This window comes from Ovis canadensis, chromosome 3 (assembly GCF_042477335.2).
Source record: "Ovis canadensis isolate MfBH-ARS-UI-01 breed Bighorn chromosome 3, ARS-UI_OviCan_v2, whole genome shotgun sequence".
In the NCBI taxonomy this organism is placed as follows: Eukaryota; Metazoa; Chordata; class Mammalia; order Artiodactyla; family Bovidae; genus Ovis; species Ovis canadensis.
This window is the reverse complement of record NC_091247.1, coordinates 8,348,590-8,362,188: the sequence shown is the minus strand read 5'-3', so window position 1 is coordinate 8,362,188 and position 13,599 is coordinate 8,348,590. Positions and strand designations below refer to the sequence as shown.

Genomic DNA, 13,599 nt, shown 5'->3' with positions numbered 1-13,599 from the left:
CTGGCCAGGGCTGCATGGTGGGACATCCTGCAGGTCTCACCTCCAGGGAGGCACCCTTGACCATGACCCCCCTTCATTCCCAGTGCCCTGTCCAGACCCTCAGAGCGTCTTGCACCAAGGAGGCCAGTTCACTGCCCACCCAGCCAGCTGATGTGTGCTGTCCTCCCTGCCCGGGGAGCCCCTACCCCCACCCCCAGCCCATGACCATGCTGCCTGCTCCAGCCCTGTCCCCAGCGACGGTTTGGGACAGAAAACATGCTCAGAGAGCTAAGGGGCTCAGGGCCAAGGTCACACAGCAAGGACAGAGGGGAAGCCAGGCCAGGGCCCAGCTCTGCCTGACCATGAGCCCCTGAGAACCAGGACCCCACCTCCATCACCCAGCGTCCCCTGGCCTGGCACAGCCTGGGCCCAGCACACCCCTGTGTAAGGGGGATTTTCCACTGGAACAAGGAGAGGGGCGCCAGCTGAAGTGGGTTTAGAGGGGCCCCTGACGAAGAACCAGAGCGGGAGGGGCTGGGGGCTCAAGGCTGGGGCGTCCACGCCCTGTGAATCAACCCTGATGGAAGAAAAGAAAAAGGAATAAAACTGAATGTCCTTGGAAACTCCTTTAGTGCTCGGCTGTCCATGAAAACAGGATAAAGTGGCTTCCTCTGCCTGTGCTCAGCCGGGCAGGGTGGAGGCGCTGAGCTCAGGCCAGGAAGGCCTCGAGTCAGGACGAGGGTGGGGCGGGGCTCTCGCTGGGGAGGGGGCTCCAGCTTGGCTACTTGAGGGCGTCCAGGTGGGTGCAGACCTGGGAGAAGACATTGTCCACAGAGCCTTCGGCGTTGACCTGCAGGGAGACGGGCCATGATTGCAGAATGACTACGGGGCTTGGTGAGGGGGCCGGGTGGACCCCACCAAGGCAGGGCGCTGACAATCCCACCCAGAAGCCAAGCCAGGCTCCCCAAGCTCAGCCACAGTGGGCAGCAGCCTCTTGTCCAACCAGTGAGGGAAACCAAGGCCCAATCAGGAGGGCTGTCCCAAGGTGAGAGCAATTGGAGGCCATCCCAGGCAAAGACTCGGGTTTTCTCTCAGGCCCGCACCTTGCGAACAATGCCGCGTTTCTCGTAGAAGGCGATGACGGGCTCTGTGGCCTTGTAGTAGGTTTCCAGACGCTTCTTGATGGTCTCTTCGTTGTCGTCCACCCGTCCGCTGGTCTCTCCGCGCTTCAGGAGCCGCTTGGTCATGGTCTCAGGGCCGGCGTCCACATACAGCAGTAGCGTGGGCTGTCCGATCTGCGGGCAGGGTGCTGTTTACAGAGGGTCCATTCCTGCCCCCTGGGGCCACCTTCTCCTCCACTTTCCACTTCTTAGGCCCACCCGAAACCTACCCATACCTTCCAGCCCTTCCCCAAGGCAGCCTGAGGAAGCTTGCTCAAACCGATCTGCCCTGCCCCTCCCCTGATCACGCCTCTTCCACGGCTCCCCAGTGCCCTCGGGAGAAAGGCCTAACTCCTCACCTGACCTGCCCTCCTCATCTCGTGCTCCTCATGACTTTGCTCTCCTGGCTTCAGCCACATGACTGGGTGTGGTCGGGCTCTCATCCCCTCCTCGCCAGGCCTCTGCTCATTCTGGGAACCTCAGTCAGAAACCCTTTCCCTCAACACCAAGGGCTCGCCTTCTGATTTGAGCTAAAATCTCATTCCTCTAGGGCAGTCTTCTCAGATGCCCCCTCCCCTGCCCCAACCACAGCCCTAGCTCTCTGAGATTGCTCTCCCTGGTGGCTCAGACAGTAAAGAATCTGCCTGCAATGCAGGAGACTTGGGTTCGATCCCTGGGTAGGGAAGATCCCCTGGAGAAGGAAATGGCAACCCACTCCAGTATTCTTGCCTGGAGAATCCCATGGACAGAGGAGCTTGGCGAGCTATATAGTCCATGGGGTCTCAAAGAGTCAAACAAGACTGAGCGACTAACACGCTCTTTCACTTTCTTGCAATCAGTCCCCATTACTTCTGCCTTGAGCTTGTCTCAGGAGTGTGTGTGTGTGTGCTCAGTTGCTTCAGACTGTGCAACCACATGGACTGTAGCCTACCAGGCTCCTCTGTCCATGGGATAATCCCAGCAAGAATACTGGAGTGGGTTGGGTTGCCATTGCCTCCTTCAAGGGATCTTCCCAACCCAGGGATTGAACCCTCCCTCTTGCAGCTCCTACATTGGAAGGCAGAGCCATGGAGCCACCTGGGAAGCCTTGCCTCAAGAGGGCCTCTGGTTATTTACTTAACATCCCTCTCCCAGGCAGGCCTGGAGCCCCTGAGGGCCGGTAGATGCATCTTATACCTGCAGGGCTGATGGGAACCTGACAAAGGAACAAGGGCTGAGTGAAGGGGCGAGGGGCTGCTGAGCTCTGGGGGTTTTCAACAAGGTCACTGTCATTGGAACAAACATTTCGTCTGCAGAGAAGGTTTGGAAGGACCAGGTCGACCGTTCCTCCTTCAGTGAAGCCCAGGCGCCCCCTGGTGACCAGAGCCAAGCAGACCAGGTGTCCAGAGGCTGGCCGACACAATGGAGCCGGGCCTTGTGCCAAGTCCAGCACCCACAACATCACCCACAACAGTCCTAGGAAGGATGGGGTCTTTCATTGACCACATTTTCTAGACATGATTGTCACGGCCTGAAGTGACGTCACAAAGCTGGTACATCGGGACATGCTTAGGGCTGCCTGGCATCGGACTTCAGGACACATGGCCTCCTAGCTCGAAGGAAGCCCAGCCAATCTCCATCTCACAGACAGGGAAACTGAGTCCCAGGCCAGGATAGACACTTTCTTGAGGTCCTGCAGCCTCTTAGAGGTCGAGAAATACAGTGTTGGGACTCTCCTGGTGGTCCAATGGCTAAGACTCCTTACTCCTGATGAAGGGGGCTCAGGTTTGATTCCTGATCAGGGAACTAGAACCCATAAGCTGCAAATAAAAGCCCAAATGCTGCAATTAAAGATCCCGTGTGTTGCAACTAAGACCTAAGTGAACGTCGACATTCTAGGAATCAGCGAACTAAAATGGACTAGAATGGGTGAATTTAACTCAGATGACCATTATATCTACTACTGCAGGCAGGAATCCCTCAGAAGAAATGGAGTAGCCATCATGGTCAACAGAGAGTCCGAAATGCAGTACTTGGATGCAATCTCAAAAATGAAAGAATGATCTCTGTTTGTTTCCAAGGCAAACCATTCAATATCACAGTTATCCAAGTCTATGCCCCAATCAGTAATGCTGAAGAAGCTGAAGTTGAAAGGTTCTATGAAGATCTGCAAGATCTTTTAGAACTAACACCCAAAATAGATGTCCTTTTCATTATAGGAGACTGGAATGCAAAAGTAGGAAGTCAAGAAACACCTGGAGTAACAGGCAAATTTGGCCTTGGAATGCAGAATGAAGCAGGGCAAAGACTAATAGAGTTTTGCCAAGAAAATGCATTGGTCATAGCAAACACCCTCTTCCAAAAACACAAGAGAAGACTCTACACATGGACATCAGCAGATGGTCAATACCAAAATCAGATTGATTATATTCTTTGCAGCCAAAGATGGAGAGGCTCTATAGAGTCAACAAAAACAAGACCAGGAGCTGACTGTGGCTCAGATCATGAACTCCTTATTACCAAATTCAGACTGAAATTGAAGAAAGTGGGGAAAACCACTAGACCATTCAGGTATGACCTAAATCAAATCCCTTATAATTATACAGTGGAAGTGAGAAATAGATTTAAGGGCCTAGATCTGATAGATAGAGTGCCTGATGAACTACTGAATGAGGTTCGTGGCATTGTACAGGAGACAGGGATCAAGACCATCCCCATGGAAAAGAAATGCAAAAAAGCAAAATGGCTGTCTGGGGAGGACTTACAAATAGCTGTGAAAAGAAGAAAAGTGAAAAGCAAAGGAGAAAAGGAAAGATATAAGCATCTGAATGCAGAGTTCCAAAGAATAGCAAGAAGAGATAAGAAAGCCTTCTTCAGCGATCAATGCAAAGAAATAGAAGAAAACCACAGAATGGGAAAGACTAGAGATCTCTTCAAGAAAATTAGAGATACCAAGGGAATATTTCATGCAAAGATGGGCTCGGGGGGACGCCGGGGGAGGGGCGGAGAAAAAAAAAAAAAAAAAAAAACAAAGATGGGCTCGATAAAGGACAGAAATGGTATGGACCTAACAGAAGCAGAAGATATTAAGAAGAGGTGGCAAGAATACACAGAAGAACTGTACAAAAAAGATCTTCACGACCCGGATAATCACGATGGTGTGATCACTCATCTAGAGCCAGACATCCTGGAATGTGAAGTCAAGTGGGCCTTGGAAAGCATCACTATGAACAAAGCTAGTGGAGGTGATGGAATTCCAGTGGAGCTATTTCAAATCCTGAAAGATGATGCTGTGAAAGTGCTGCACTCAATATGCCAGCAAATTTGGAAAACTCAGCAGTGGCCACAGGACTGGAAAAGGTCAGTTTTCATTCCAATTCCAAAGAAAGGCAATGCCAAAGAATGCTCAAATTACCGCACAATTGCACTCATCTCACATGCTAGTAAAGTAATGCTCAAAAATCTCCAAGCCAGGCTTCAGCAATACGTGAACCATGAACTTCCTGATGTTCAAGCTGGTTTAGAAAAGGCAGAGGAACAAGAGATCAAATTGCCAACATCTGCTGGATCATGGAAAAAACAAGAGAGTTCCAGAAAAACATCTACTTCTGCTTTATAGACTATGCCAAAGCCTTTGACTGTATGGATCACAATAAACTGTGGAAATTCTTCAAGAGATGAGAATACCAGACCACCTGACCTGCCTTTTGAGAAATTTGTATACAGGTCAGGAAGCAACAGTTAGAACTGGACATGGAACAACAGACTGGTTTCAAATAGGAAAAGGAGTACATCAAGGCTGTACCTTGCTTATTTAACTTCTATGCAGAGTACATCATGAGAAACGCTGGGCTGGAGGAAGCATAAACTGGAATCAAGATTGCCGGGAGAAATATCAGTAACCTCAGATATGCAGATGACACCACCCTTATGGCAGAAAGTGAAGAGGAACTAAAAAGCCTCCTGATGAAAGTGAAAGTGGAGAGTGAAAAAGTTGGCTTCAAGCTCAACATTCAGAAAACTAAGATCATGGCATCCGGTCCCATCACTTCATGGGAAATAGATGGGGAAACAGTGGAAACAGTGGCAGACTTTATTTTGTGGGGCTCCAAAATCACTGCAGATGGTGACTGCAGCCATGAAATTAAAAGACGCTTACTCCTTGGAAGAAAAGTTATGACCAACCTAGATAGCATATTCAAAAGCAGAGACATTACTTTGCCGACTAAGGTCTGTCTAGTCAAGGCTATGGTTTTTCCTGTGGTCATGTATGGATGTGAGAGTTGGACTGTGAAGAAGGCTGAGCGCCGAAGAATTGATGCTTTTGAACTGTGGTGTTGGAGAAGACTTTTGAGAGTCCCTTGGAATGCAAGAAGATCCAACCAATCCATTCTGAAGGAGATCAGCCCTGGGATTTCTTTGGAAGGAATGATGCTAAAGCTGAAACTCCAGTACTTTGGCCACCTCATGAGAAGAGTTGACTCATTGGAAAAGACTCTGATGCTGGGAGGGATTGGGGGCAGGAGGAGAAGGGAACAACAGAGGATGAGATGGCTGGATGGCATCACGGACTCGATAGATGTGAGTCTGAGTGAACTCCGGGAGTTAGTGATGGACAGGGAGGCCTGGCATGCTGTGATTCATGGGGTCGCAAAGAGTCGGACATGACTGAGTGACTGAACTGAACTGAAAGATCCTGTGTGTTGCAACTAAGACCTGCTGCTGCTGCTGCTAAGTCGCTTCAGTCGTGTTTAGCTCTGTGCGACCCCATAGACAGCAGCCCACCAGGCTCCCCCATCCCTGGGATTCTCTAGGCAAGAATACTGGAGTGGGTTGCCATTTCCTTCTCCAATGCATGAAAGTGAAAAGTCAAAGTGAAGTCTCTCAGTCGTGTCCGACTCTTCGCGACCCCATGGACTGTAGCCTACCAGGCTCCTCTGTCCATGGGATTTTCCAGGCAAGAGTACTGGAGTGGGGTACCACTGCCTTCTCCAACTAAGACCTAGAGCAGCCAAAAAAATTTTTTAAAGAAATATGGTATATTCCTACTGAGTGAGGCTCAAAGCTGTGGAAGCCCAAAGATGGCCCAGTCTCACAGAGACAGGCAGTGGAGATGGAAGTCTGTCCTACCCCAGCCCCCTAAGATGTCAGGTCCTCCCCATATATGGCCCTGCTGCTGAGAATTGCCCCTGAGTCCCCATCCATCCTTGCTGACCTCTCCCTCTTCCTAGGAACTCGCAGTTTCCTCCGTTTCCCCATATGGCCTGTGACATCAGAGATACTGGCATATATCAGAGGTGTGTTTATGTGTGCACACTTGTGTGTGTGTGTACATTTGTATGTGTGTGTACATGTGTACAATCTCTGTATATACCTGCATACATCTCTGTGCATGTGTACATGTGTACATATGCCTCTGGCCTTGTGCACGTGTGTCTGCCGGTACGTGTGTGTGCATGTACCGGTGCTTGTCTGTACCTGTGGTCACCTGCCTGTACATGTGCGTGTTTGGGTGAGGTGTTCCCACCCTGGAGAAGATCCTCCTGGAGGGCACTCGTGCCAGGCAGCCCAGAGTCCTCCTCCTCGAGGCTGTCTCTGTCCAGCCAGACTTCCTGTGGTGCCTGGAAGGAGACTAGAGTCCCGCCATGGCATTCAAGACCTCAGCCAGGCCTGAACCTCCCTCCCCACGGTACTCCGAGTTGCCCTGCCCCACAGATTCTGTTCTCCCCACATCCTCTGACCTTCCATGCTGCTCCCTGCCCTTCTGACTGTGTGTTCACGGGATGCCAAGCCCCACTTTTGAAGGGTGCATTCTCTCTAACCCCCATGGTACCTTTCAAGGATAACGTCTGTCCCCATTTTGCAGTTGGAGACACGGAGGTTCAGAGAGGCAGAATGATTGGCCCAAGGCCTCAGACAGCTGAACGGGAACCCGTGGCCAGGTTTGTGAACTCCTCAGCCTGCTGCCTCCTCTTCTTCTACTCATTTCCTCTAGACTTCAGAAAGGCCTCCGGAGAGTAATCCTGGGCTTCCTCCTTGCCCACCCTGCCACCGTCCGATGGTCAGTCTATCTCTCTGTCGTCTCAGAACTGCCCATCACAGCAGCTCCTGCCTGTCGGCTTGGCGTAACAGCTCCCCCAGGTTGCACTTACCCTCCGCTCAAACTCCTCCCCCTGCTGCACCTCCCGGGGGTAGCCGTCGATCAGGAAGCCTTTGGAAGTATCCACCTTGGCTACCATGGCGTCTCGGAGCATGTCCAGCACTGTCTCCTGGGGGCGCAGCAAAAGAAGGGGAGGGTCATGAGCCCCTCTTCTCCAGGCCCCGCTCGAGCCTCTGCACATGCTGCCCCACAGTCAGAAACGCTCTCTGCCCTAACACAGATTCCCCAAACAAGCCGCCCTCTCCAGGAAGCCTCTGAATTGCGAAGACTTAACTGATTGATCGGCCCATTCATTCATTCATCCATTCATTTCTTCATTCACTCAGTAATATGACTGGGCCCCTCCTTCCAGCCTCCTGTCTGAGCCCTGAGGACACAGGTCTGAACAAAGCAGACCTTCCCTGTCCGCAGCACACTCACAGTCTGCTGAGGGGACAGACCATCACACAGCTCGTTTATAGTTTCCAAGAATGACATGGGCTATATGCTGGCAGAGCAGCAGGGGCGACTGGAGTCTAAAGTGGGGGGCGGGTCTTGGCCCAAGTCTGAGGGAGTCAGGAAGGTCTGAAAGCTGAGGAAGAAGGAACATTCCAGGCAGGAAGGAGTGTGATGAATGTGAGGGGATAGAAAGGCCAGGGTGCAGGGAGGGTGGAGAGTTGGCCCCGGGGGTGAAGATGCGGGGATGTGGGGAGGGGCGCTGAGAGGGTCGGCAGGCAGGTCCCAGAGGCTCTTGGGAGCTTCTGGAAGGAATTTTCTGCCAACAGCAATGAGGACTCTCAGGGGGGTTCAGAGCCAGGGAAGGTCACGGCCGTCCCTGCCTGTGTGCCGTGGGCTTTGCTGGCTGGTGTCCACACAGGGCCACCACCGCCCCCCAACCCTCACCCCGCTGGGGCCCACTCACCAGTGGCACCAGCTGCCCCTTCTCCATGATTTCTGACAGCATCTTGCCCCTCGCCGAGCCCGAGCTGACCTCGGCCCGCAGGAGGTCTCCGGTGGAGAGGTGGGTGTAGCCGTACTTCTGCACAATCTTCTCACACTGGGTGCCCTTCCCCGAGCCGGGCCCGCCTGCAAGCGCCCACCCATTCAGAAGCCCTGAGAAGCAGGACCCCTGCAGGGACGGGGGTGTCTGCCCGGGCCACCCAGCGAGGAGGAGGGCAGAGCCCAGGGTGCCCCCCAGGCCCAGGCTCCCACCGGGAGGTGTTTGAAGCCGCGCCCTTCTCGCTGCCTCACCCGCCTGCCTTGGACTCACCCACCACAAAGATGATCTTGGTTTTCTTCAGCTTCTCTGTGGGAGAGAAGAGGGAAGCGGAGCTCGGTGAGTCACTGGACAAGGAGCCAGAGGCACCTCTGAGGTCCCAGGCCTGTGCTGAGTCCCAGGCAGAGGGACGGATACCGCTCATGTTCGCGTCAGAGAGGCAAATGAGTCAGCCCGGAGCGAGGGATACGGGCCGAGGGAAACGCAGAGACTGGGACAGGCCGGGGCGGTGAGGCTGATCCAGGCGGAAAGACCCGCAGGGACCAAGGCCTGGAAGTCACAGGCTCCGCACAGGCCATGAGGGTGACGCTCAGGGCCTCGGACGCCCACCCTCACGGCCCCTCCCTGTGGCGGCTGGACCAAGGCGCCAGGTCACCTCTGGCTCTAGAGTCTTCCATGATGCGGGGGTCTGTCACCGAGCAGCAGGCCCCCATGGTCCTGGTCTGCTGTGTCCCCCAGCCTTCCCCCCTCAGGCCCTGGGCCTGCCCATCGCCTGCCTCCCCTAGGCGGTACCAGTGTGGAGTTGGCAACCACAACATGCGTTGCCCTGGAGACAGTTGCTGGGGAAGAGGGCTGTGGTGGGCACATGGAACCCTTGCTTAGAGAGGGCGGGAGGGAGCTTGCGTTTCAACCTCCACCTCAGAACTCTGCCGGACCGCAGCCCCACCATACAGAAGGGACTGAGTCCTGGAGGCAGGCGCCTGCTGGGACTGGGGCGGGGGCCTCTTTCCAAGCTGCCCGGGCTTCCCCGCCTCTCAGGGAAGTAGGAGCTTGCTGTGTGCCAATGGGGAGGTGAGCTTGGCAAGCTCCCGGGGGTCTTGAGGAGCTGCTAGAATGACTTCCGTGGGCTTCCATCGTCTGCGGCCATGTGAAAGGGTACAAGCCTGGGAGTGGGGTGGGGGTGCCCACACAGCCCAGCGACACCTATGTTCAGAGACCCGGGGGTGGAAGGATGACTATTAGCCTCAGGTGGCAGCAGCAGCCAGGCCCACTGGGCTCCTTTAAGAGCCGCCTGGGCCAGGACCCAGCGCCAGGGATGGGATGGGTGGTGTCGCCAGGAGGCGGGCCAGCCGGGCGCTCTGCCCACATCTCCCTGCAGGACCCAGCCCGCAGGAGCCAGGAGGGCCCAAGACACCCTGAAGACTCAACCCCACTGCTCCGGGAGAGCGGCAGGAGCGTGTCCTTGTTTGCCTTGGCATTTGCAGGCCTGGGGCCTCTCCACAGGGCAGGCCTTCCCTTACCAGCGCTGCGCCCCCCTCCAGAAAGAGCCAGAGATTCAGCTCTATAAATACCAGTGTAGGAGGTGAGCTATGGGGCCCTGAGAAGCCTCAAGGAAGCCTCATTCCTTCTAAAATTAATCTTGGAGCTCGTACATCGTGCGAGAGGCCCGAGAGGCCCGAGAAAGATGCCGGAGGCCCCCAGACACGTCCTTCTGGCAGCTCCAGAGCCACCTCCAAACCGTCCCCGCATGTCTCCCAAAAGCACAGCCCTTTAACAGATGGGCACACTGAGGCCCAGGCTGTGAGCAGGCAAGGAGAGGCGTTTCCATACCTTCCATCCTGCTGTGATCCAGGCAGCCACGTCAGCGCTCTGTAAGACAAGGGCACAGGCAGACAAGTGACGGGGATTTCTCGGATGTCCAGCCTCTGACCCCAGCCAGCCCCCCAAGGTGAGGGCCAGGCCCTGGCCTGGTCTTCTGAGGATGGAGGGGCCGCTGAGGGCAAGGGAGGCCCAGGAGGCTGGGAGATCTTAGGGAAGTCACCCTTCGTTGGGGTGCCTCCACTGCCTCACCTGTCTCACGCAGGGCAGGCAGCAGCCCCTCCCGCCCACCCAACAGCGAGGGCGACAGCCGGAGGCATAAACAGCGGTTCCTGCAAGTGCTGAACTCTTTCCCTCCCAAGTCCCGGAAAACAGGCCCTGGGTCTTGCGTCTGCCCGACACCTTGACAACGCTCCCCAGAGCAGGAGGAAAGCCCGGGAGGCAGGAAGGTGTCCTCATCTAGGAGTGGTTTGGACCAGGATGCTCAAAGGGACACAGAGGCCCAAGGGGAGAGAGCTGTGAGTCTGTACTTGGTCCACAGCCTGCACGGTTCTCAACTGAGTGGGTCCCCCGGCTCCCACCCCTGTAACGTTGCACCCAACACCTGAATGCCCTTCCCCAAGGAGCTATTGTTGAGCACTCAGTTCAGGTCCCACCTCCTTCAGGAAGCCTTCCTGGACTCTGCCCTCCACTCCCACACTGGCAGGTGACCGGCCTCCAGCATCGCACACACCACGCTGTACTGGGTCTCTCTGCTGTACTGGAGCAGAGTTGGGTGGAAGGCCCAACTTCCACCCTGACATGGCCCCTGCTCCCTCCCTGCCTGAGGACCTTGCACCCCACTTTCCCCTCAGCTTGTCAATCAAGCCCAGTGCCTCTTGGGACCCCACCCCTCTGCATCCACAGCTCAGAGGTCTCCCTCCCTCTCCCCTTCCCATCAGTCTCTCTGGAGTTGCCACGACACATCTTTGGCTCCCACTTCTTCACTCCTCACCGCCAGCCCTCCCCAAGGCTCCCAGCAACCACCACAGAACCTTTTTGCCTTAACCTTTGACCCCAAAGCCTGGGCCAGTATTCCTTCTGCCTGGGACCCCTGCCCAGTGCCCCTACTCTGCCCTCTCACTGCTGGCCTCAGGTGCCCTGGACCCTCATCTCTGCCCAGCCAGCGCAGGCCTCTCTCCCCAGCCTCCCACAAACACAGCCCCTGGACAGGCCCAAAGACCCCAGAGAGCCCCAGCCTCTAAACAGCCCTTACATCATCCGAAGCCACATGCTCTATCGCCCAGCCAGAGGCGCCGGTCAGCATGAACGCCCTTCTCCCCACCCACCTCCACCCCACACAAGCACGTCCCAGCCCTCTCGCTCCAGAACTTCCCTCCGGTCTGTATCCTCACCGCCACTTCCTTGTTCCAAGCAGGGAAACTGGCCACTTCCCGGCCTCCCATGGGCCTCCCCACCTCCACACCCCACCAGGCAACCTGCAGGATTGTCTCTGACAAGCATCAAACCACATCCTTGCCTGCTTGAAACACTTCCACCTGAGGCCCCCTCCATCCCCCAAATAAACCATAACGTAGCTGACCGAGCCCAGCAATCTGGCCCCTTGGGAACCCTCCCCTGGGGTCTGCTGCTTGAACTGCCTGAAGCTCCCTCACTTACCACAATCGTGTCCCACCTGCAGGTCCCAGCTAATGTTGCACCCAACACCTGAATGCCCTTCCCCAAGGAGCTATTGTTGAGCACTCAGTTCAGGTCCCACCTCCTTCAAGAAGCCTTCCTGGACTCTGCCCTCCACTCCCACACTGGCAGGTGACCGGCCTCCAGCATCACACACACCACACTGTACTGAGCCTCTCTGCTGTACTGCAGGCCTGTGTCCCACCCCTCCGGGCCTGGCCCTGGCTGAGCATGGGGCTGGGGCCTCACTCCATCCTCACAGCCATCTTGGGAGGGGAGTGAGGCTTGGGGAGGAGGAGAGACCTGCTCCAGGGCCCGGCTGGGGTCACACTGGGGGCAGTGTTCGCTGCTGCCCTGGGCCTGGCATCTGCTAGGTCCTTCAGCAGCTTGCTGACCATCCTTCCTCCTGTGGGGTGTGAGCTATAGCCTCTTTCCTGCTGAGTGTGCTGAAGGAACACTAAGAGCTGCCAGTGGCCCTCCGCTGCTGGTGGGGGAGGGAGAGGGTCCCCCTGGACAGGGACAGCCTGCGGTGACGCCCTGAGGAGTGGCCTGGACCCCGACCCCACCCCTCCCCGCCCCCTTCTGGTAACCTAAGCCCCTCTGCCCTGCTGGCACCTGCCGCTTCTTGGTCCAAAATAACTTGTGTTGTGAGGAGTCCTCACAGAGGCCAAGGGTCCAGGGCAGAGTTGGGTTACGGCCTCAGCACCCAGGCCTTATAAGGCCCCCAGTTCAGGACCACGGCAACTCCTCACATGACTGGGTGGCCTGCTGAGGGGCCCAGAAGGCCGAGGCCCAAAGGGACCGAGACTTCACCTCAATCACAAGGCAAGGCCAGGGCAAGAGCCAGGCCTCCCAGCTCCTGACCTGAAGCAGCCTTCTCAGTGGTTGGCAACTGGTTAGGGTTCAAGTCCCAACTCTTATCACTCAGCTGTGTGACCTTGGGCAGCTGGGGTGCCCTCTCTGGGCACGAGCCCCCAAGCCCAGTCCAGCTGCTGGAGGATCCCAGGTAGGTAGCTGAATGGCACTCAGGAAAGGCCCCACGCGCTGGCTCAGGGCTCCCTCTGAGCCCCTGACCTTTCAGGAGGCTGGGGCAGGGGGCCAAACATCCAGGGGGCTTCCCGTCCCCCCAGCACTCAAAATGACATGCCAGGATAGCTCCTCCCAACACCTAGGCTGACCCTTCCCAGGTCCTGGGGCAGGGAGCCCAGCCACAGCTCTCCTCCCAGGTCCCCAGCTGAGACGGGCCAAGGGCAGGGACCTGGAGCCCCAGGACTGCCAGCGGGACAAAGGGGTAACTGTCACGGAGGCCAGGAGGGATAGCAACACACACACACACACACACACCCATCCACAGGACATACACAAGTGTGGCACAGACATCTAGTGCAGAGCCTGGGGAATACCGCCAGGCAGATACTTACAGATCACAAGCCACACTTACGAACACAGCCACACGAAGCCTGAGGAGACCCCGACACGCACACACACACAATCCCCCCAGGTGAAGCTTCCCCACTCCCGGCAGGGGCGCCGCCCCCACCAACACACGTGCACAAGCACACACACGGGCACACACTGACCTGGGGGAAGGGTGAGTGTGGGCACAGGGGCCAGTGCGTGCCCTGCCTGTCCTCGCCAGCCGCCTGCCCGCAAAGACGACTATTTATAAGGCTGTCAGCAGCGCGCGGCATGCCGGGAGCCAGCACTCCGTGATGGCAGGGAGGGAGGGAGGGAGGGAGGCAGGGAGGGAGAGCGGACCGGGAAGGGAGGGGGCACTGGACTGGAGCGGAGCCCTGACGGGAAGCCAGGCCATGCACCCCTAGGTGGCCGTGCCTGCACACGCTTACTGC

General features: G+C 56.4%; 1 protein-coding gene across 1 annotated transcript; it reads right to left on the bottom strand.

The window, feature by feature from the left end:
- Positions 1 to 590: 590 nt before the first annotated feature.
- On the bottom strand, positions 591 to 13,599 carry AK1 (adenylate kinase 1). Its single transcript, XM_069582332.1, has 7 exons — positions 13,330 to 13,599; positions 10,085 to 10,123; positions 8,528 to 8,563; positions 8,180 to 8,343; positions 7,271 to 7,387; positions 1,083 to 1,274; positions 591 to 829 (listed from the first exon to the last, which is right to left on the bottom strand). Exons 2-7 carry the CDS (start codon positions 10,089 to 10,091, stop codon positions 761 to 763), a joined length of 585 nt encoding a protein of 194 aa, XP_069438433.1. The 5' UTR covers positions 10,092 to 10,123; positions 13,330 to 13,599; the 3' UTR covers positions 591 to 760.